Below are 26210 nucleotides of genomic sequence, written 5' to 3'. Positions count from 1 at the left end.
ACTTATTGGTGAAATTAACGTTACCAATCTAGAGATATTTTCAGAGAATTACTTTACCGCCAATTTCAAATTTAACACTAGAATCGAATTCATAAAAATCGCGCGAAAATTTGAAATGTTTCGAATTGGTTACTAAATGTCGCTACAGTCGAGACACTGAACTTAACCTAAAATATAATTCAATTTTGCACATGGCTTGAAAATATTGATATGCTTTGTTATGTTTAAAGAAATTTATATATATAAATTTAAATAAAAATGTCAGTATTGTTTCCTGGTGATAATTCCGACTCTGATGAGGAATTAAAAGTAAATACAGATTATGCACAGAATTATGATAATTTTCGTCAAAAGGAAGAACTTAATAAATGTAAGTATTCATAAATTGATTTTATTGCTTTATATTATTTTTAATTAGTTTTTATTAAATATTTTTCATTTGTATTTTGATAATTTAGTGAAAACTAAGTATGGAGTAGATTTGAGTAATGCAACAAGTTTAGATAACGAAGAAGAAGAAGAATCAGATTCTAGTTCTAGTTCTTCAGAAGATGATAGTGAGGAAGGAAATGTATGTATCATATGTAAATATTAATAATAACAAATTTATATTTTTAATAATTAATTTTATATCAATTCAATTTTAGCAACTGAATGAAAAATTTGATAAAGAATTTTATAGAACGTTAGCCTATTTGAAGAAAAAGGATCCTCTTATTTATGATCAAAAGACAACATTTTTTAATAACATAGAAGAACAAGCAGATGAAGTGGATCAAAATGGAGAACAGAAAAAGAAGAAAAAGGATAAAGCTATGTTTCTAAGAGATTATGAACGTAAAATTATAACTGAAAGGGAAGGCAAGTACAGTGATAGTGAAGATGAAGTTCAAACCGAAAGTAAAAAAGATCCAACGTATACAGAGGAACAACGTTTACTTAAAGAAAGTTTTAAAAATGTACTCAACGATGAAGACGAGGATGAAGATACAGATCTTTTAAAACCAAAAGAAAAAAGTCAAATGGAAAAGCAGCAGGTTAATTAATTATTGTGTTCGTTTTAAAAGAAAAATTTTATGATAGTCATTCTTTCTATTCATCAATTATGTTCCATTATTATACAGGAAGAAGAAAGTTACAAAGAATGGCTGAAAGGACAAAAAACAGATATTGATCCTAAAGAAGAAGAAGAATTGAAACCATTGCGTGACTTTTGGAATGATCCTAAATTAGATTCGAATGAAAAATTTTTAAGAGATTATGTGCTCAATCATAAATTCTTAAATCAAGAATCCTCCGATAAAGATTTAAATTATAATGAAATGATTCATGATAGCGATGAAAATTTATCAGAAGATGAAAATCAAATAAACAAACAAGAAGAATTTGAACATAAATACAATTTTAGATTTGAAGAACCTGATCAGGAATTTATTAAAAGGTAATATAATTATCAATAAGTAATTGTACTTAATTTTAATCATTTATTTATTCGTCTATAATTTATTATTAGATATCCACGTACAATGGAGAGCACGCTTAGGAAAAAGGATACTCGCAGAGCACAGAAAAGAGCGGAGTTGAAAAAAAGAAAACAAGAAGACAAATTACGTAAAAGAGAAGAGTTGAAACAATTAAAAGCATTGAAAAGAAAAGAAATAGAAGAGAAAATAGAAAAACTTAGAGAAATAACAGGTATAAAAAATAAGTGCACAAAGTGCGACAAAGTGACCAAAGTGTTATTGGATTGTTTGTTTTTTTTATTTTTTTATAGGAAACGATGACATACGTTTTAATGATGCGGATTTGGAAGGAGATTTTGATCCAGCAGAACACGATAGAAAAATGACAGAAATTTTCAACGAACAATATTATGCTGTACCAGAAGATGATATGAAACCTGAATTTCCAGACATAGATGAAGAATTAGGAATTGATAAAAACTGGGATGACTATGATCCCAATGTTGATGAAATTGTTGATAACAATGACTATGAATATAATGAACCACATTGTGAAGATCCAGACTTCAATGTAATAATTTTTATACACTTTGTCATTTAATTGTAAATATGTGTAGCTAATTAATTTTATTTGTTTTTGATATTAGATGGATGCAGATTACAATGGTAAACAAAATTTGCAATCAGAATTATTGGAAGGAACGAAAAAGAAGAAACGAAGAAGACGTAGTAAATTTGCTGAAATTATAGCAAAAGACAAACCTAAATTTGATCCAACTAGTCATCCATCTTATGAAGAATACTTTGATCAATATTATGGATTAGATTATGAAGATATGATCGGTGATTTACCATGTAGATTTAAATACAGAAAAGTTGTTCCCAATGATTACGGTTTAACCGTCGAAGAGGTAAATATAAATTTATAAATATCATTTAAAAATTTAAATATTTAATGAAAATATTATATTTTGTTAATAAGATATTAACGGCTGATGACAAAGAATTGAATAAATGGTGTTCATTGAAAAAAGCTTTGCAATATAAGCCCGAACACGTAGAACAAAACCAAGTAAAAGAATATCAACGGAAAGCTCAGAATGAAGAACTGAAACGAAAAATTCTTAGAAGTTTATATACGTAAGTATTCTTCATATTTAATATATATATATATCGTAAAATAATATATTATTTTGTTTTTAAATATGATTATTTTCTTATTTTAATAGTCCTGAAGAGCCAGAAGAATTAAATGAAAGTGAACCAACAACGGATGAAACGAAAAAGAAACGTCGACGTAAAAAGAAGAATAACATTGCATCTAACGATGTTACATCTACTGATACACAATCTCATAGTATGGAAAATAATGATAATAATTCTGTTCAAAAAGAAATTACGAATACATCTGATAAAAGTGAAGAAACAACATGTACTAACTCTACAGAATCGAAAAATAATAAAAAACGGAAACGAAAACAAAAAGAACATTCCAATGAAAGTGAATTCAAGAAAATAAAAACAAACGATACTGTTAACGATGAAACGATAGAAAATAATAAAACTATTCAACAAAATTGCATCGAAAAAGCAGATATTGATGCAGAAACTGAGAAGAAAAACGTACCATACGTTTCTAATAAATCTAATTCAAATAAAAACGATAACTCACAACATATTCAGAAAACAAATAAATCTAAAATAGGCAAGAAGAAATTTAATAAAAATAATAGAAAAGACGATCCAAATAGTCAAATAGTTGCAATGGATGCATCTAGATTAAAAATGTATGGCATAAATGCGAAAAAATTGAAGAACAAATTGAAATATGGAAAACAGAAACAATAGTTTTTATAATTAAGAAATTATAAACTTGTAAATACGAATATATTAAGCTATTTTATGTGTATGCACATATATATTATATATATATACATTTTTAAAAATATTCTTTATCTTGTAATTATCTTCAAAACTTATCGATATTGTAGTATTCCTATTTGATTTTCTGTTGGTTATATAGAGTACTGTATAAAATGATAAACGCTAGGATAGAAACATCTGGATAAAAGCAACCCTAAATTTTGAAGGGATAAAACTAGACCTTGATATTTTTTAAGGGTCCGACTTTCGTACTGTAAATGAATCTGCTTCAGAATGATAAACGATATTTGCGGATTATTAGGATTACAATGTCTGTTTACGTTCCTTTTTCGAGAGCCACCATTCCTAATCCATCCCATATGGTTTACACGAGAAAAACACCCTACGTACTGTCAAACAAATAGAGGGTGCATTTTTATATAGTTGGTAAAAGAAAAACTACGATAAATCGTAAATTATATTAAATCCATATTTCTTCAACATATTTACACCTTTTAACAAAATCTAATTTCAATTATTTCTAACGAAATACGAAAGTTCTGAGTTTCAAAAAAAAAAAAAAATAAATAAATAAATTTTATTGCAAAAAACCCATTGTTTCTAATTTATACTCAAAAGTTTGTCAAGCCATCGTAATTACAAATTTACCAACTAGATAAATTTAAATATTTATTTGAAAAAGAAACTATGACAATTTATTTATAGTTTAAGCAACAATACGAGAAGAACCTCGATTAAATAATTTCTCGAAGGAGGGTGTGAGAGATAAGAAAGGTTCGATAGGATCCCTCCCCTCTACATTCTCTTTTTCCAGTATGCCCATGGGTGCGATAAATCAATCCCTTTGGCTCAACTACTATTCTTCAACAGTAGCAGGTGGCCTCGAACAGTCACCGACGTTCGCGCCCTTAATTCCCAATTAATACTATCCCCTTAACAAAAACGTGTGTTCGAACAACTCCTCTCATCGTACTACGTCGTAAACCAATGTGGGGGTTGGTTACTTACCACGAAAACGTTCTACTTATTATTATTATTCGTATATCAACGATTATCATCAAAGTGAAATTCAATTCAATAAAAAAAAAAAAAGAAAAATAGAAAAGAAACTATCATTCTGATATTATCATATTAATTATTATATAGCTATACTATATTATTATGTAAATATTAATTTTATTCATAAATAAAAAAAATAGAATTTTGTTTCCACGTTAGGGTATAAAAATTTCATCAATCTATCTACGTATTTTGTTGTATAATTTAATTTTAATAATATTAACAATAATGATACTTTGGTCTATTTAGTTTTTTTATTAAAGGGTTCGTATTATAGCGTAATTATTATATTACTATCAATCGAGTTCTATATACAGGTACTTATTTAGTTGAATTTTACGGACTAACGCCTCCATCTGCACTTATCCCTTCCTCCCTTATACGCATAGGGAACTGTAATTGAGATGAGCCTCTATTCCCCTATCTTCCTTCTAATTGGTGGAAAATTGTTAGGGGTGAGTAAGTGACAATCGATCGTACCTTGTTAACCGATCAGAAAATTAGATATCAAACGATTAAAATAGTTAATAACTTTGTTAATGACATTAAATTTTTTCAAATTCACTGGTCGATAATTCTACATCTTCGATTAAATCTTGCGGTGATTCGTTTCCAACTTGAATTAAAATAACGAGATAAGTTGTTACGGTAGTGATCACCTAAAAATAATAATTATTATTAATATTATATAATTTACATTTAAAATTTAATAATTATTATAAAGTAGAAATTATTATTTGAACTAACGTTACGTATTAATGTATGATTGAGATAAAAAAGACCACAACTTGTAAACGACAATGGATTTTGAAGAAGTTGTAAAGTAAAATCACGAATCTAAAAAAATATTATAAAATATTAATACTAATTTTTATAAAAATTAATTAATTGAAATACCTCGGCACGAAATTCTGTACTGGTTGACGGTTCGTACAATTCACAAAGTGCATCTCCGATGTTCATAGCATGTAAAGAAAAATAAATGATGTAATAATTTTTTTAAATATTATTTAACAAAATAATAATAAATACTTAAAAAATATATACCTCTTTAACAGTTCTTTCGCATGCATGACTTATTATAACAATTTTTAACGCGAAATAAGTCATCCAATGAAAATAAACAAAAGCTGGTGTTGTTTGCGTAAGATAGGCTCTACTAATTATATAATTATATAAATGGTAAGCAACAATAATTGTTAAAACGAAAGCTATTGATATAGACATTAAAATATGTAATCCATATGCATCATTTATATTTCTTGCACATTTAATTAATTCCAGGTGTATTTTTCTAAATCAAATCAATGAAACACAAAATATACAACATTTAAATGATCTTATTATAATTATAATTACACAATCGTATAGTAATTATATACATTTTTTATATATTATATTATATTATTTGCCAATTACCTGATTTTTTTAATTTTGATAAGATCTTTGTTCGATTCGTACGTTTTATGAATTTCATACGACGGAGAATAATTTTTTCTATTATTTTTCATTCGAAGAACCCTTTTGTGTTGAGGCGAATCGATAGTAGTCGTCAGCATGTTTTTTAATACTTTGTTCAATTGACCAAATCTTACTTTGACTAATCTAATTAACGTTTTAATAGATTTCTTTTGTTTAAATATAAAATAATAATTTTCTTTGGAATATTATTTACTTACATCATCCAGTATACGAAAGTAGCATCTACTGTTGTCAATATTACAAATGGATAACGTTCTACATATAATGTTCCAACAACTGACCAAAAACCTTTAACGAATGTCACAAACCACTGATAATCAAAGGTTACCATGATTATTAAGAAAATAATCAAGAATAATATTAATATACACTGTTGTCGAAAATATTTAGCAAAATTCGTTGGTATATTAAGTTGTTCCATTGCTCGTATACAAGTTTCTAATTGCATTGTGAAACGTTTTATCTTCTACACAAGATAATACAAGATATACATATATCTTCTATTAATGAAATAAATGAAAAAAAAAAAGAGAGAAAGTTTACCTTTCTTCTGAGAATTCCTGCGAGAATGGTGACAATTTGAAAAGTGTAATCGCTACAAACGTATAACTTAAATGTCACTTGTATTATAAACGGTTGATTAGTAAAAGATTGTTCCGAAGGAAATGAAATTACACTTCCCATAATAACGTAAAAGATAATAGAAACTAATCCATAAATCATACCGATCATATTAATTTTATTATTGGTAAACAATTCCGTAAGACCGGTTGCCAAAATTGAATTCATTAATATCAAAGGTTTGATACTACGACGAAATTCAATTGACAAAGACATATTTATTTATTTATTTATTTATTTAAAAGATATTGTTTACGTAATTTTATTTAATCTAATATTAATTATTTCAACGTTACATACAAACTCGTTATATTTTAATATTATAAAAAAAAATTTCTATAAAAATTAATTGGTAGAACATTCTTTGTGGAAGTTTACTATGATACTACGACAATTCACAATTTGTTGATTGCATTATATCCTACTATATTACATTTGTATTGGTTATCAAACTGACTTACGTTCGTGTTAAAAGGTATGAGAATTTACCTTCCTTCTTATTTAGTATTACGATCGTTAGATGCAATTGACATACAGGTATTACTTCGTTAAATTAATATGAAATTATTCTTTGTACAGATATTATCTTTTCTCGTTATTATCTATCATGATATTTTTCTTTTTTCTTATTAAGATAGAAAAGGTCAAATAGGTATAATAGTAAATGTTAGATAAATTTGTTTATAATAATAGAGAATCAATTTTTTATAAAACAATTCGTTACATACTTCGTATTGAATTATAATTAGTATTGTTGAACAATAGATTAGGTTTATCTCCAACTTGAATAAGTATAACGAGATAGGTAGTTATTGAACCGATCGTCTAAAATGAGCATTAGAATATTATAATTTTTAATTAAATACAACAATCAAATCAAATCAATAAAAATATAATCATATTTTCAACTAACACTATATATAAATGAATGATCCAAATTGTAAAATCCATTAGCGGTAAAAGTCAAACGATTTTGATTTAATTGAAATATAAAATCGTTAATCTGAAAAAAAAAAAACAAAACAAAACATAATGATAAAGTTAAAAATGTAATTTTTTTATTATTTAAAAATTCGACAATTGTTTCTTACTTCATCGCGAAATTTTCCATTGGTCGATGGTTCGTACAATTCGCAAAGAATATCTCCAGTTATTACAGCATGTAGAAAAATAAATGAAAATAATATCAATATTCGTTGTATATTTACAATTAGTTAAACAATTTTTATAATAAATAAAATATAAATAAAATAAAGGAATAGGTATTTAATAATAATAACTTACTTCCGTCATCGTTTTTTCGCACATGTTGCATATTATTAATATTTTAAAAATAAAAAATAATAACCAATAGAAATGAGCATAGAAATCATTTATCTTATGATTATTTATATCCGACACTGAAATAACACATATATTGTATAACAATGTAATAATAAATCCGATTGCCGTAGTCGTAGTTATAAACAATTGCAATCCATAAGCATTGTTTATAATTTTGGCACATTTGATCAATTCCAAATGGATTTGTCTTAAATGAGAAAAAAAAATAAGATATATTATATATAAATTAATTGCTACTAATTAAACGACAAATAATAATTCGACTTACTTAATTCTTTTTAATTTAACAAGATTTTCATTATTTTTGTACATTTGATAAATAGTTGATAACGAAGAATCATTTTCCCATTTATCTTTCATTAAAAGTACTCTCCTATGTTGGGGAATATCTAAAGTTGATGTCAACATGTTTTGCAATGCAACATTCAATTGACTGAGTTTGATTTTTTATATATCTAATTTTAAAAAAATCAAAAATGTATAATGTTCCTATTCAATAAAACGGTTTTTGAGATAATTATCGTGACTTGCCTGATCCAAAAGACAAAAGTAAAATTAACGACCATAGTTACGATGAGAGGATAATTGTCGAAATAATAAAACCGTAATTTCATAATGTAATTAACATGAATTTTAGAAAACCAAATATAATCGACTACGATTAAACCTAATATTATAAATATCGATAATAAACTTATGATACATTGGTATCTTAAAATAGAAAAATAATTTTCCGATACGTTAAGTTCTTTCATTGCTCGTGTACAAGTTTCTAATTGTTTGACGAACAATTTTACTTGCTGTAAACAAAAAAAAAATGAAGATTTCAATGTTTTAACACTAATTCACGTTTATTTTTCGTGTATTATAATTTCTGTACCTTTCTTCTCATTAAACCGGCAAACATTTCTATGATATAAATAAAATAATTATTAATAAATTGAACTTTGGTTATTATTTCCGCTACTTCGGTCATTTGTGATATTGAAAAAATATTCATTATATCTTTCAACACAAGAAATAAAGTACTATAATAAATTGAACAACAAATAGCGTAGAAAATACCAATCGCTCGTATTAAACGATTTTCGAAATATTCCGACAAACCGGTACTAATTATTGAATTTATAATAATCAATGGCATAATCGAACGTTGAAATTCATCAGATTGAAACATTTTTTTGTTAATTTTTTGCAAAATATATCACTTTTATATATATATATATATTATATAATACACGAAAGAAATTGTTGATAATTCTTTTTTTCTTAGTTTTCAAGCGACTACTTGTTGAAGTTTTCAAACGATACTAATTCACACTATCGCAATTTCTCTTCTTATTAAGTTCTAAAGTTTATGTAGCAAATATTATTACGACATACATCAATTTAGCTTCGGGGTAAAAATGATCATCTTTCTACTCATACTTTCCACACCTCTTCAATCATTATAAATATCTTCATCGGTCTTGTCTCTTTTTTTAATGAGATCCATTTATTCATTTAATATAATAAACTTATAGCGAAATAAAAATCAATAAGATATAATTTCATAAGATAAATATTTATCAACACGTTAAAAGGTTAAAGAAAATACTCTAAAGTAGTAGCAATGAAAAATATTTTACTTGGAATGGTTTCTGCGATAGAAAAAATAAAAAAAGAAGAAATAAAATTAAAAGGATTATGAAATCGATGAATTTAACAACGCCACGTTGAAAAGAACTAACATAACTTGTATAAATATATTAACTTCATTAACATAATATCCTTCAAACGTTCTTGTCGGACTCTTGTCGGTTTCCTTTTACAAAATAATAATAAAAAAAAAAAATCAAATTAAACAGACACAAGTATTAATTAAATACTTTGATTAATCGAAATTGATTGATTTATAAAAAATACGAAAAAGTAAAAATGAGAAAATTGTTAGACAAATTGAAAATAAAAAACAAATTTCGAAATATATGTAAAATTAATCAAGAAAAATATGGACAATTAAAAAGTGTGAGGGATGTGTTACGACCGATATATATTTTAAGTGTTATTTTTTGGATTACGTATTTTTGAGTATCCTCGAGGTCATCCAAGGACAATACCATGTCTAATTTACACGATGTTACTTTATATTTTGTATAATATCGAATGGGTTTACTACAATGGAAAACATTATAAAACTAAGATGATTACTTTAGACGGAACATTATTTAATATTACATATATTTTCAATCATATATATATATTTATTATAATTTCCATGGGATTCTATAACAGTAAGGTAAGACTAAGAATTTAGAAAATTATGTATTTGACGTATATAAATTATTAATTTTTTGTTCTTTAAAATTAATGATAAATGTTTGTAACGAACAATAAACAGGTATTGAAAATATATGCAAAAAAATTACACGAGATTGATGAAACACTTCAAGCTTTAGGCTCGTTATCGTCTTTCAACTGTATTTACAAAATAACAATAAGGGACCTAATATTTGTTATCCTTTATTTGTTATTTTTTTTTATGCTAAATATCTTACAATGGATTTTGAAAGATGAACCGTTTTTTCAATCATTCATAGAAAATACTCCTATGTTTCTATACACTATATACAGTTTAACAATAAAATTTACTTTAATGATGGAATTTTTAACGATTTTAAGGTATGTATAAATATTATTGAATTTATTAATAATTATTTTATTCAATATATATATAAATAATAATTAAAATTATTCAAACACGCAGGTGCATAAAATTTCTATTTAAAAGAGTAAACGAACTTCTTAGCAATGTCAACGTTCTATCGATTTCATCTATTGCTTTGGAATACATTGAATATAAAGAAACAGTTGATTCTTTATCTATCGAACAATATCTACCAGTTAATTCAGAAAAATTATTTACACCTACACCGTCGTTACGTAACAAACAATCAAGATTACAAGTAACGAATAACCGAATAAAAAATAACAGAAACTTGTTAAGAACAATAAGGTAATTCTATAAAAAAAAACTATATTATTATAATAATTATTATTATTTAGAATGAATGAATTAAACTTTTTTCTTTGCAGACAGGTTCATTTGCAATTATACAAAGTATCAAATCATTTTAGCAATACGTACGGTATACAGATATCCCTAGAAATAGCATTATGTATTATCCTTCAAATATATATGCTTTATAGTTTGTTTGCAAAATATGCGGAAAAGAATGACAACGTTAACGAATTAATTATTCCATTTGCTACTACAGGTACATTTATTTTACAATACGCGTTAAAGATATTTTTCATTAATTACATCAGCGACAAAACTACAAAAGAGGTATATATATATTCGTTAAAATCATTATTATTTTATTTTATTTCACAATAATAATAATTTCTTTTTTTAGGCCGAACGAGTCAAAGAGATTCTTCAAACATTTTTCGGACAAAATACGGACATCGAAATAAGAAACGAGGTTAATTAATTAATATTTTTCTACGATATATTTACGTAAATTAATATTATTTCAATTACAGGTAGAAATATTTTCTATACAAATGATGCAATGCCGTACCACCTATTCAACATTTGGTTTATATAATCTTAACTGCAAATATATTTGTTCCGTTAGTATAAAACTATTTTTACATTTTTAAATTAAATTAAAAAAAAAAAAACGAAACTAATTAAAAATTATAATTATTTTTGTTGTTGTATTTTTCAGTGTATCGGAGTAATAACGACGTACATGGTAATCACGATACAAGTAGGCAATTTACTGGAAAAAGGATTATAAATTATTAACCTATTTTAAAGACCTTATTAATTTCTTTTTAAATTAGTGTAGTAATAATAGAAATAATAATAATAATAATAATAATAATATTAAAAAAAAAAAAAAAAAAAAAAATAATAATAATAATAATATAATGACGTAGTAAAAAGATAGAAAAAATAAAGGTGTAAAATAATTTATTTAAATAATTACAACCAGTAGATAGTGCCAATTATTGGCGTGACGTGGAATGCCTTATAGGTAATTAACGTTCATATTAGAATCATTTCATATATTAGGTATTTATGAATTTTGATGACTCCTATTCTAAAGAAGTTTTCACTTCAAAAACAAAAATCACAACCTCTTGAGAAGTCTGTAATAAGTATTTAAAAAAAAAAAAAAAAAACAAGTAGATCAAATAGAGTGATAAACCTGAAACAGATATATTAATAAATTAAACATTTTATTAAAAACATATATTAAATCTTTTGTAAACCTGTGCAAATATTCAATGTTATATTTATTATGGACTTATAAGTGTGCCTTCAGAAATGCATTTATACATATATCAAATGGAGGAGAATCAAAAAGGTTTGTTGTTAAATCCAACGAAGATCACCTGTAACAAAAAGAAAACTATATTAATCATAGAATCAAGTGATACAATAGCCTAACATATAAATCGTCCAATTTACGGATGCACTTTTCAATTGAATTCTCTATTTATTTTTATCAAATATCTATTTACCGTTGCAATGAAATTAAATTTAAACGCGTGATTTTACATTTAGAAAAAATAATAAAAATAAAAAAGTAAAAGTACAAATATTAAGTTACTAGAGAAAATAATATTCATTAATTATTAAGACTAATACTTTAAAACTGCATTATGTAGAAAAGAAAAAAGAGAGATTACTTTAATATTCAAAAAACGATAATCAGGCTTCAAAATGTAATATAATAAGGGAATTTAAATATTTTGACTCGAACTATCTAAACATATATGCATCTTTTTGACAATTAGACACGAACTTGGTGTCCAAAGGAGATGGAATGATCCATCATCTCCACTTACAACTAAAAATTAATGACGAGCAAAAAGGTAAAACAATAAAATATAAAATATGACTAGAGAGGTATTCTCTAAAGGTTCGAACTTGCTGTTGAACCTTTGAAAATAACTCAATAGCCCCAGTAGTTGCCCTCTTGAGCCACAATTAAGTGGGGGCCTCTTCGGCATTAAGCCTCTTCTTTCTTCATTCCATGAAAACTGCATTTGGACATTTTCTACGCGTGAGCAAGATAAGATCTCTCATACTAATTTTGCAAATAAACTCGTATTTGTTATGATTCTAATTCTCAATTATTAACAAAATTAATTTACATTTCGCAAACACTTTTTTAGCTCGTGGACCATCAATGAATTTACAGTTCATTGACCATACACGAGAATATTTAATTGAATGTCCAAGCAGATAATAATTTCCCTCGATGACCTAATAACACTTCGCACTTTTAACATTGAGTAATAAAATCGAATTGAAATAAGTAGTGCAGTAAATGTAATGCATTTTCTTGCAATACCTTCATTTCATTAATTCTTTATGTTTAGTAATATCAAATATTTCCAGCTGTAAGACGAAATAGCGATAGTGCGTAGTGCTAATCCTGAAATACTTAAAACTAAGTATCAAATGCATCAAAGAATTTGCGAATTTTATTCGATTCTATCTCGTTCGAGATAAAATCGAAATAGAAATGAATCTTTCAAATGGTTGCAAATACCTTTGAATCATGATACATGATACATAAAGATCACAGAATAGTCACAAAATAAATTAACAAATCAAGCATAATATAGAATGAGATGATAAAATTTTGTAACAATTCTGTATAAACCAGGAGGCGGAATTTCCACTCCGGAGTGGAAGCAAGAAGTCTAATGCCTTTCCTGGATCCTACCTACTTAAAATTAAAGTTTTCACATTCATTCAGAGAAGTATGCTACCTGCCTGCCTATTATCCATATTTTTACCCATTTTAAGAAAAACCATACATACCCACCCACTCACTCCACGGTTCTCACACATACCACCAGGGTGCAAAAGCCTAAACTAGAGAGCATGCCCCGGGGCACCTCCGACACCCTAGTTCAACCACGTTTTATAAACTTATATGCTAATGGGTATACGTACGTTTTGCTGAAATCGACTGCCAAGGCTAATGATTATTGCATAACAAACTAAAGCAAAAATACAAGTATACACTAGTATATATGTATGCATACTAGTAATATACAAGTATATCCAAGTTTCCACAAATAAATGCAGTAACTCTACTATGCAAACGATTATCAAAAAAATTAGAAATATTTAATATAAATATAAGAATGAAGATAGATATGTAGAAGTAATGCTTTAAGTATTTAATGATGTATTAAATGAATAAAAACATATCGCGTAACGATGTACAATACACACTACCTAATACGCACACACAGGTGTAAAGTACATCGTGCAATCACTAGCACAATAACAGCCGCCAATAGGGGAAAAAACTACAACTAAACCCACGCTAACTGTTTCTCACCCATACGTGTAACACCTGGGCACACGCATAGATGAGAACGCAGAAAGTATGGGGGGGAGAAACGGGAGATTAGTATATTAGAAGCTGAAAATCCTGATCTAAAAAATATGATTAAGACATAAACACATAAATACATTTGTATCAAAATTCATCTAAGCGACTAAGGACTCTACAAGTCATTTGTGTGAATAATGACTTAAACAAGCGAATGAAAAAAAAAAGTTACCCCATATGAAACAATTATAGTTTCGAGGTAAAGACTGTATTAAAAGACTCTACAATGATGATGGATATTTTTTGCAAACCTCGGACGACTTTTTCATTAAATGGCTGTTCTAATTAAAGAACTGGGCTTTGAGCCGCCACTTAACTGCCAAAGTCTATCCGTCGCGAATGAGTTTGTCTTCTTGCTCATTTATTTAAAATATCAAAGTATTGATATATCAAAATTAATTTCGATTAGATAAACTATGTACGAAGCAATGCATGTAAGACATTAATTATTACATGCTTTTAACACGTAATTTTTAAAAAAGAGAATGCATTTATTAATTGCATTATGAATTAAATGAATTTAACCGATGAGACAAGAAAACCTATCCTGAACTAATAATAAAACATACAATAAAATATACAATTTTCATGAGTAACTCCTAAAAAGGAATTACTCATGTGCTCGTCAATAATTTATTTAAATAATTACAACCAGTAACTCGTGCCGATTTGGACCTTTCATCCTCGGCATGATTGAGCACTGGAGGGACTTTAAATAAAAACTCACGGTTTAAGAAGTTCTGCGATGGCTCCAAAACACTCCTACTTCGCAGCAAGTATTATAGTCTGACGATGGAAGATATTACTCGATTTGCCATTGAAGAAGATCCATTGAAGATCCACCAAAAATCCATCGAAGAATTCATCCAACATCTTTGAAAGGAAGAGAGAATCCATGGTTATATCTGTAAAATAAAATAAAACGAAACGATAAGTTATCTGGAATATTATTCAAAATCATATAAAATAAAATCGAGTAAAATGTAAATATAAATGAATACTTACAATGCATTCTAATGAGATGCAGCTCTATTGCACCATGGCGATGCACCTCGCGTGAATCTAAAAACGCGGTATAAACGAAAATAAGAAACTATAGATGAGTTTCTTATCGCGAAACCGAAATTTTATTATACGACGAACAACACTGACTCTAATTCGCGTTTGATTTTAACTTATTACTCGCCCGATCACTGATTCTAGACTGCACTAATTCAAAGACTGCATTGCTCGCAGTCAAATGCAACAACAAAAATTTCACTCCCGGTCACTTCACATGGGCCATTCGTGCACGATTGCAATCTGAAACTGAAATAAAAAACAATACTATTAATATCATTACTATTACAAAAAATCATTACAATTTTTAAGGAATTATTTAATAAAAAAATATACTCACTTTAAATCTTTATTGATGAATGCACAATGGGTCTCCTATCCTTAGAATGACGATGACACTGCACAAATAATGACTATAAAACTGCATTATACATGCAATTAATTCAATTAACACTAGATTTATGGACTGAGCAAATTTGATTCAATTCAAACTTTTTTGTTACATATATATATAAAATAGAAATATTTTAAATTAATTGTAATTTAATAAAATTTAAATTTAATTAACTTTAAAGTAGAATATTTTTTAAAAATATATGTTAATTTTTAATGCTGTAATGAAATATACATAAATATTAATTCCTCTCCTCTACCCACTTTTTCATTTAAACAATGTTTGTAAATTTAAAAAAAAATGAACAAAAAAATAGTGAACAAATCTAGTGTTAAACGAATTTCTAAATGAATTTAATAAATAAAATGTGAATACCATTCCAACGATGATCTGAAACACACAAATACAAACAAAATAATATAAATTGTTGTTATATAAAAATTACTATAATTATTGAGAAAATGTTAATTATAAAAATTGACTTACGTTTTTTCTTCATTGATGAATGCATGATGGGTTTCCTACCCCTAGGATGACGATGAACACACGTTTAAACTTAATAAAAGAAACTTGCGAGTTTCTTAACCGAGCAAACGAAACTTTAACATGCGACGATCAACACTGAATCTACTTGTCGATTTTTTTATATTTTATTTTAACACGATGCAACACACGAGAACCTCATTGCCTACGCGCTCGATTGCAATGATTTTCTAAAACAGAAAAAGAAAAAGAACAATTAAGATCATTGTTGTAATAACAATCAATTGAAATTATCATAGAAATGTTTGATAGTCAAATATACTTACTTTTAGTCTTCGTTGATGATTGCAGGATGGGTATCCTACCCTTAGGATGACGATGTATAAAATAAAATTAAATAAAAAGTCTGAAAAGCTGAAACATACTAAAGACTATATTACAATATTTCCTGTAAATCATTTCTGAAGGCAGGGCACTCATTAAAACCATTGAATATTTTTGATAGAATGGTATTCAAGTTATTAAATATTTGTGAAATTGACCAAAGTATGCAACTATTTGCTTGCAATATTACATACCAAGTATGTAATGCTAGTAAAAATATTAATTAAATATCTTTAAAGTTGTCTAAATAAAACAATAATTGTATCAGCAAACTCAATAAAAAGTAACATAAAAAATAAACCAGTTTTTATACCATTCTATGCAATGAAAAGCTTTTTAAACTATTAAAATCAAAACAATAACGTTAGAAATAAAATTATTAAATAATTGTATACGTCTTATTTTCGTTGATGTTGTCTCGTCGAAGGATAGAAGACGAATACGAGATACGTTGCTACGTAACCTTGGTAGAGGAGATCTTGGGAATGTCGAACGCTCGGCTATTATACCTATGTTATCGGCTGTTTACGTTTTGTCGTCGGCTCAAAAAATTCCTGGAAATAAAAATACACATTTATATAATAGCTTATATGTTGAGTGTATTGTTTTCTTATTCTTCCTCTCTCTCTCTCACTCTTTCTGTAGTATTTCTATATGCTTATATGCCTATATTTAAAAAAAAAATAATGCTCACCTCGCAATATATGGAGAAGATAAAAAAAGTTGTTACAAGGTAAAAAAGGTTAGTGAATTCGTGTTATAACTCTTCCCATGTTAAGAAAGCTAAAAGAAAGTAAAATATTAAAACACATATAAAAATTATGCATATAGTATGCATTTGATATATAACATTCGTTATATATCATTTAATATATAACAGGAAGGTGTACATTAAAATATTAATTGAAACAATTACCTGAAATTAACGGGATAACAAAATCCGCTGCAAGAAGAATACAGATGACAGAATAAAAAAATTCGAAAGATTCGCCATATTGCAGTGCATAAAACAGACGCGTAAGACTGGCGCGAAAATATTGCATGCGCGAAAATGATGCGCAGTAGATCTTCTTTCCACCTATAATAAAGAAAAATTTTGAATGATTAAAAATACGATATAAGAGCATAAAAATTGTCAAAATATACTCAAAAAATCAAAATTGATCCTTTTATCCTTTATATATTATAGTAGGAAGATATAAACTTTACAAAATATCTTTTAATTACCTGAATTTAACAGGACGATGACACTCCGATGTGTTCTCCACGAATGACGCCATGAAACTGAAGATTTCGGACGAAAGCTTGGCTGTGATTGGCTAATTCAGTTTTTTGAACATGAAAAGGGTCATCACAGCCTCTTACACGGACAGAATCTGACCTTCTTCATGACCACGCTGGTCAAACTACATATGATAATTTATTTATTAAATAAATTAAAAATCATTTCTATTTTTCTAATAAATGTACACAATACTTATAAATATTCTAAAAATAATGAATAGAATAAAGACAATGTAGACATTAAGAGATCTTTGTCGTTTTGCATAAAAGAATACAATCGTATAGAAGAGAATTGTCGATAGAAAAATGTCTAATATGAAACGTAGCATATGAAAGAATAAATTCCCAAAATCTGTATCGATAAAGAATCCTCACAATTGAAATACTTTCAGAGATGCATAATTGTTTTAAAAATATTCATAATAACGTTTATACACGATTCACACACGAAGATTATTCCACATGCTTTTCTATGCTATAAGATACTACATTCTCTTTATCTTATTCATTATTTTTACAATAATTATGAATAATGTGTACACTTTATTTGTAATCGAAAAAAGAAACACAAATTTATAACATGTCAAAATTGTTTTCTATTTAATATATGTTAAAACATATGAAATGTTTAAACCAATGTATATGCATAGAAAGAATCTGAAATGTAATTAGAGATTATTAGAATGATAAAATAATTGTTAATTAAAGAATGAGATTGCCTATTTTTATTTAAAAGCTTACATATGATATATGTACCTTTCTCTTCAAGATTCACCTTTAAACTGAGACATTTTCCTCTATGAAAATACTTTTATTCAATGTTGGTTATGTTATTTTCCAAATGTTGCCCACGTATGCAACGCAAATAGCATTCCAATTAAACAGAAATTCACATTATAACACTAATTTTTACATTCTTATCACTTTTATGTAATTACTATTTTTATTAAATGCATATGTCCCTTTTAAACATTATAAAAATAATGAATAGAATAAAAAGAATGCAGAATATAAACATTATCTCATTGCACACGAGAAATCAATCATGTAGAAAAGAAATCATGTCAAAGAAATTTGTAAAACAATTGACAATCTATCGCTTGCCACACGTATAAAAATAAATCTTTATCATAAAGGCGAGTTTTTACGTTGAATAAACAAATTATAGGGACTTTTCTATTGTTGGCAAGCGATAGATTGTCAATTGTTTTGCAAATTTCTTTGACAAAGTTTCTTTTATACATGATTTTTTTCTCGTGAGCAATGAGATAATGTTTATAGTATGCATTCTTTTTATTGTATTCATTATTTTTATAATGATTACAAGTTACATGTGTATTTAATAAAAATAGTAATAACATGAAGAGAGTTATAATGTTAATCTCTGTTTAATTGGAATGTTTTATTTTGTTACATACATGGGCAACATTTGGAAAACAACATAACCAACATTGAATAAAAGCATTTTTATAGAGGATAATGTCTCAGTTAAAAGGTGAATCTTGAAGGGAAAGGTACATAGATCATATGTAATAAGTTATTAGATAACAATATGCACTTATATTAATTATTTAACAATTATTTTATCATTCTAATGAACGGCTCAGTCTATAAATAAATTTCGAAGAGGAAGGAACTCCGAAAATATATTTCACACTTTTAAACAATTATTAATACTTCTATCGATTAATTAACAATTATTTTAATATTCTAATACACTCTACTTATATTACAGCATAATTTAACACTCGTAGTCATCACTGCGCATGAGCAATAAAATAATTACATTAGAATGAATAAAATAATAAAATTTGAACGTTATAATATTAAATTTTCATTATTAGAATTATTATTATCGTTACAGAAATAATCCACATAAGAAAAATCATAAACAACTTTCTAATTAATGTTTTGTTTTAGAGAACAATGGGTCAGTCTGCAAGTGAATTTCGAAGAGGAAGGTACTCCAATAATATATCTCGTACTTTTAAACAATAATTAATACTTCTATCGATTAATTAACAATTAATATAATATTCTTATACACTGTACTTATATTACAGGACAATTAAACCCACGAAGAGTCATCACTGCGCAGGTGTGATAAATTAATTCTATTACAATGAATAAAATAATAAAATTTAAACGTTATAATATTATAAATTTTCTTTATTAGGATTATTACTACAGTTGCTCACGTGCTCGACATAAAACAAAGTCATATAAACAACTTTCTAATTAATGTTTTGTTTTAGAAAACAATGGGTCAGTCTGCAAGTGAATTTCGAAGAGAAAGGTACTTCGAATATATATTCCGTACTTTTAAACAATATTTAACACTTCTATCGATTAATTAACAATTATTTAAATATTTTAATACACTTTACTTATATTACAGCATAATTTAACACTCGAAGTCATCACTGCGCATGAACAATAAATTAATCACATTAGAATAAAAATAATGTTTAAATCCGAACGTTATAATCTTGAATTTTCATTATTAAAATTATTATTACCGTTGCAGAAATAATCAACATAAGAAAAATCATAAACAACTTTCTAATCAAAGTTTTGTTTTAGAGAACAATGGGTCAGTCTGCAAGTGAATTTCGAAGAGGAAGGTACTCCAATAATATATCTCGTACTTTTAAACAATAATTAATACTTCTATCGATTAATTAATAATTAATATAATATTTTTATACACTGTACTTATATTACAGGACAATTAAACACTCGAAGTCATCACTGCGCAGGAACAATAAATTAATTACGTTAGAATGAATAAAATAATAAAATTTGAACGTTATAATATTGAATTTTCTTTATTAGAATTTTAATTACCGTTGCACACATGATCAACATATATGAAGTCATATAAACAACTTTCTAATCAATGTTTTGTTTTAGAGAACAACAGCTCAGTCTATTAGTGCATTTCGAAGAGGAAGGTACTCCGAAAATATATTCCGTACTTTTAAATAATAATCGATACTTCTATCGATTGTTTAACAATTATTTCATTATTTTAATATACTTTAATTATTTTTCAGATTGTTTCAACGCATATACATTAATTTAAACGTTACATACCTATTAACATACTTTGAATAGAAAATAATTTTAATATGAATTTATTTTTTCAATTTATCAGATAACTGTCTTCAACTTGATTGCGTTCCTAGATCGGAAGGTAATATAATATACTCCAATTACTTACATTGCAAATAAAATTGTATTAATATTCATTAAAAATTTCTGTTTCAGAAGCGGTTCAATGGGTAGCGGGTAAATTTTTTGTTCGTAAAGGGTGGTACCATTTACAAATAAAGAATTTACTTCAGGGATGCGACCCTGCCCACGCGAGCCATGATTCTATCTTCTTACTCCCAAGGATAGAATCATGTTCATTTAACTTTTAAACTTGAATTACCGTCCTTTTTTTTTTCTTTTTTTTCTTTTTTGGCTTTTTGATATGCATTGATAGATATGCATTTAGCATGGGAAACTGAAGCTTCATTGTAAGGGAAGGCATCTTCCGCTAATTGTTAGACGGACCCAAGGATTCATTTCCGTAAGTTCGCAATAGTATACGGTGTTGGACTGAACATTTAGTGTAGGTTTCTCCTAAATTTAGAGTCAGTGGACTAGTCCAATCGGGGGGAAACCACTTAAAAAAAAAATCGTGAAAAGTTCCGCTTTAAAAGTTACACCCATCCCCCCTTTTTTCCTATCCCTTTTATTGTTTAACTCTTTTTTATCCCTTTGTTTTCTGTTGCAGATTGGACTATGGTAAGGAAACGACCACAGGTGGACCAGAGGAGGACCATAAAGGCACCAGAAGTGGACTTGGTAATATAGGATAGTATAAAATAATTATTTGTATAAATAAAATGAAAATGTGTATCGTTATATAATTCTCCTTTTAGCATCCAACGTGTTTGATAATTATTTTTAATGTATTTTCTTTATTTATAGATTCCATGGTACAACTTATAATTGTATATTCTTTTTAATTATTATACTTTATTTTATGTAGATTGAAAATTATGTATATAAATGTATATAGATTGTATTTCTATAAGTTGAAGTTATTCTAGGGTGTGTTAGTTTTAAGTATCATCGATGATTTTATTGAATTTCTTTTCAGATTACACTCCTTGTCTTTCATTTTGTATTTTTTAATATTGAAATTTTTCTCTGGTATTTTCGATAATAATTTTAACGATTTTTTGAATGGTACTCTTATGGTGGGGCCTAAGAGTTAGATTCATTCCTTTGAATTATATTCGGATGTGAGCATCTTTAGGATGCACATCCCTCTTGGGTCTTCAGAAGCGGTTACCTCCTCGTGGTTAGACCTGGGCAATGGTATTTTACTTTCCATGTAATGTTTAACATATTTTGATATGTTTTACATTCCATTGCAAGTAAAATCCAGCCAAAGACCGCTTACCATAAACATTATAATTGTAATTAGTTTCTGTAATTTTCCAATGAACATATTTTTATTCCTTTCCTTGGCTCCTTCTATCCATTTCATCTCCAGAAACTAATTACCTTATAATGTTTTTTAATAACTTTTATAATGTTACAGGCATTACACCGATAAAACAAGAAATCTTTTATTGTAATATTTATTTTATTTAATTTCAGGATAAAATTATTTTTGTTATAATGCATATTTTATTTTTTAAAGCAGGTTTCTACTATCTCACAATTTAACATACATTAAATAGAAAACAATTTTGATATGTTATAAATTTGTGTTTCTTTTTTCGATTACAAATAAAATGTACACATTATTCATAATTATTCTAAAAATAATGAATAAGATAAAGAGAATGTAGTATCTTATAGCATAGAAAATCATGTGGAATAATGTTCGTGTGAATCGTGTATAAACGTTATTGTGAATATTTTTAAAACAATTATGCATCTCTGAAAGTATTTCAATTGTGAGGATTCTTTATCGATACAGATTTTGGGAATTAATTCTTTCATATGCTGCATTTCATATTAGACATTTTTCTATCGACAATTCTCTTCTATACGATTTTGTTCTTTTGTGCAAAACGACAAAGATCTCTTAATGTCTACATTGTCTTTATTCTATTCATTATTTTTAGAATATTTATAAGTTTCGTATACATTTATTAGAAAAATAGAAATGATTTTTAATTTATTTAATAAATAAATTATCATATGTAGTTTGACCAGCGTGGTCATGAGGAAGGTCAGATTCTGTCCGTGTAAGAAGCTGTGATGACCCTTTTCATGTTCAAAAAAATGAATTAGCCAATCACAGCCAAGCTTTCGTCCGAATTCTTCAGTTTCATGGCGTCATTCGTGGAGAACACATCGGAGTGTCATCGTCCCGTTAAGATCAGGTAATTAAAAGATATTTTGTAAGGTTCACACCTTCCTATTATAATATATAAAGGATAAAAGGATCAATTTTGATTTTTTGAGTATATTTTGACAATTTTTGTGGTCCTATATCGTATTTTTAATCATTCGAAATTTTTCTTTATTATAGGTGGAAAGAAGATCTACTGCGCAACATTTTCGCGCATGCAATATTTTCGCGCCAGTCTTACGCGTCTGTTTTATGCACATCAATATGGCGAATCTTTTGAATTTTTTAATCTGCCATCTGTATACTTCTTCCAGCGGATTTTGTTATCCCGTTAATTTCAGGTAATTGTTTCAATTAATATTTTAATGTACACCTTCCTGTTATATATTAAATGATATATAACGAATGTTATATATCAAATGCATACTATATGCATAATTTTTATATGTGTTTTAATATTTTACTTTCTTTTAGCTTTCTTAACATGGGAGAGTTATAACACGAATTCACTAACCTTTTTTACCTTGTGGCAAATTCTTTTATCTTCTCCATATACGGCGAGGTGAGCATTATTGTTTTTAAATATAAGCATATAAGCGTATAGAAATACTACAGAAAGAGTGAGAGAGAAGGAGTGAGAGAGAGAGAGGAAGAAAATAAGAAAACAATACACTCGACATATAGGTTATTATAAATGTGTATTTTTATTTCCAGGAATTTCTCAAGGAATTTTCTTCGTCGAATTACCGACGACAAAACGTAAACAGCCGATAACATAGCTATAATAGCCGAGCGTTCGACACTCCCGAGATCCCCTCTACCAAGGTTACGTAGTAACATACCTCTTATTCGGTTTCTATCTTTCAACGAGACAACATGAACGAAAATAAGGCGTATTAAATTATTTAATAATTTTATTTCTAACGTTATCTTTTTGATTTTAATAGTTTAAAAAGCTTTTCATTGCATAGAATGGTATAAAATCTGGTTTATTTTTTATGTTACTCTTTATTGAGTTTGCTGATATAATTACCGTTTTATTTAAACAACTTTAAAGATTTTTAATTAATATTTATACTAACATTACATACTTGATATGTAATATTGCAAGCAAATAGTTGCATACTTTGATCAATTTTACAAATATTTAATAACTTGAATACCATTCTATCAAAAATATTCAATGATTTTAATGTGTGCCCTGCCTTCAGAAATGATTTACAGGAAATATTGTAATATAGTCTTTAGTATGTTTCAGCTTATCAGACTTTTTATTTAATTTTATTTTATACATCGTCATCCTAAGGGTAGGATACCCATCCTGCAATCATCAACGAAGACTAAAAGTAAGTATATTTGACTATCAAACATTTCTATGATAATTTCAATTGATTGTTATTACAACAATGATCTTAATTGTTCTTTTTCTTTTTCTGTTTTAGAAAATCATTGCAATCGAGCGCGTAGGCAATGAGGTTCTCGTGTGTTGCATCGTGTTAAAATAAAATATAAAAAAATCGACAAGTAGATTCAGTGTTGATCGTCGCATGTTAAAGTTTCGTTTGCTCGGTTAAGAAACTCGCAAGTTTCTTTTATTAAGTTTAAACGTGTGTTCATCGTCATCCTAGGGGTAGGAAACCCATCATGCATTCATCAATGAAGAAAAAACGTAAGTCAATTTTTATAATTAACATTTTCTCAATAATTATAGTAATTTTTATATAACAACAATTTATATTATTTTGTTTGTATTTGTGTGTTTCAGATCATCGTTGGAATGGTATTCACATTTTATTTATTAAATTCATTTAGAAATTCGTTTAACACTAGATTTGTTCACTATTTTTTTGTTCATTTTTTTTTAAATTTACAAACATTGTTTAAATGAAAAAGTGGGTAGAGGAGAGGAATTAATATTTATGTATATTTCATTACAGCATTAAAAATTAACATATATTTTTAAAAAATATTCTACTTTAAAGTTAATTAAATTTAAATTTTATTAAATTACAATTAATTTAAAATATTTCTATTTTATATATATATGTAACAAAAAAAGTTTGAATTGAATCAAATTTGCTCAGTCCATAAATCTAGTGTTAATTGAATTAATTGCATGTATAATGCAGTTTTATAGTCATTATTTGTGCAGTGTCATCGTCATTCTAAGGATAGGAGACCCATTGTGCATTCATCAATAAAGATTTAAAGTGAGTATATTTTTTTATTAAATAATTCCTTAAAAATTGTAATGATTTTTTGTAATAGTAATGATATTAATAGTATTGTTTTTTATTTCAGTTTCAGATTGCAATCGTGCACGAATGGCCCATGTGAAGTGACCGGGAGTGAAATTTTTGTTGTTGCATTTGACTGCGAGCAATGCAGTCTTTGAATTAGTGCAGTCTAGAATCAGTGATCGGGCGAGTAATAAGTTAAAATCAAACGCGAATTAGAGTCAGTGTTGTTCGTCGTATAATAAAATTTCGGTTTCGCGATAAGAAACTCATCTATAGTTTCTTATTTTCGTTTATACCGCGTTTTTAGATTCACGCGAGGTGCATCGCCATGGTGCAATAGAGCTGCATCTCATTAGAATGCATTGTAAGTATTCATTTATATTTACATTTTACTCGATTTTATTTTATATGATTTTGAATAATATTCCAGATAACTTATCGTTTCGTTTTATTTTATTTTACAGATATAACCATGGATTCTCTCTTCCTTTCAAAGATGTTGGATGAATTCTTCGATGGATTTTTGGTGGATCTTCAATGGATCTTCTTCAATGGCAAATCGAGTAATATCTTCCATCGTCAGACTATAATACTTGCTGCGAAGTAGGAGTGTTTTGGAGCCATCGCAGAACTTCTTAAACCGTGAGTTTTTATTTAAAGTCCCTCCAGTGCTCAATCATGCCGAGGATGAAAGGTCCAAATCGGCACGAGTTACTGGTTGTAATTATTTAAATAAAT

General features: G+C 27.2%; 2 protein-coding genes across 2 annotated transcripts; one reads left to right on the top strand and one right to left on the bottom strand.

The window, feature by feature from the left end:
• The first annotated feature begins 152 nt into the window (after positions 1 to 152).
• Positions 153 to 3411, top strand: LOC107069336 (protein KRI1 homolog). The gene is made up of 9 exons (XM_015326571.2): positions 153 to 370; positions 459 to 571; positions 648 to 1037; positions 1125 to 1441; positions 1514 to 1695; positions 1775 to 2034; positions 2111 to 2374; positions 2446 to 2603; positions 2693 to 3411. Exons 1-9 carry the CDS (start codon positions 259 to 261, stop codon positions 3309 to 3311), a joined length of 2415 nt encoding a protein of 804 aa, XP_015182057.1. The 5' UTR covers positions 153 to 258; the 3' UTR covers positions 3312 to 3411.
• Positions 3412 to 4346: 935 nt separating this feature from the next.
• LOC107069333 (putative gustatory receptor 28b) lies at positions 4347 to 8907 on the bottom strand. Its single transcript, XM_089174357.1, has 5 exons — positions 5828 to 8907; positions 5454 to 5699; positions 5304 to 5402; positions 5154 to 5243; positions 4347 to 5065 (listed from the first exon to the last, which is right to left on the bottom strand). The coding sequence occupies exons 1-5, from the start codon at positions 5963 to 5965 to the stop codon at positions 4952 to 4954; spliced, it is 687 nt and encodes a 228-aa protein (XP_089030483.1). The 5' UTR covers positions 5966 to 8907; the 3' UTR covers positions 4347 to 4951.
• Between the last annotated feature and the right edge of the window lie 17303 nt (positions 8908 to 26210).

The sequence above is a fragment of the Polistes dominula genome, unplaced genomic scaffold (genome assembly GCF_049000335.1).
Source record: "Polistes dominula isolate Pdom_NZ unplaced genomic scaffold, Pdom_raw_medaka contig_83, whole genome shotgun sequence".
Taxonomy (NCBI): domain Eukaryota; kingdom Metazoa; phylum Arthropoda; class Insecta; order Hymenoptera; family Vespidae; genus Polistes; species Polistes dominula.
The sequence above is the reverse complement of the archived record's forward strand: the minus strand, read 5'-3'. Positions and strand labels throughout refer to the sequence as shown.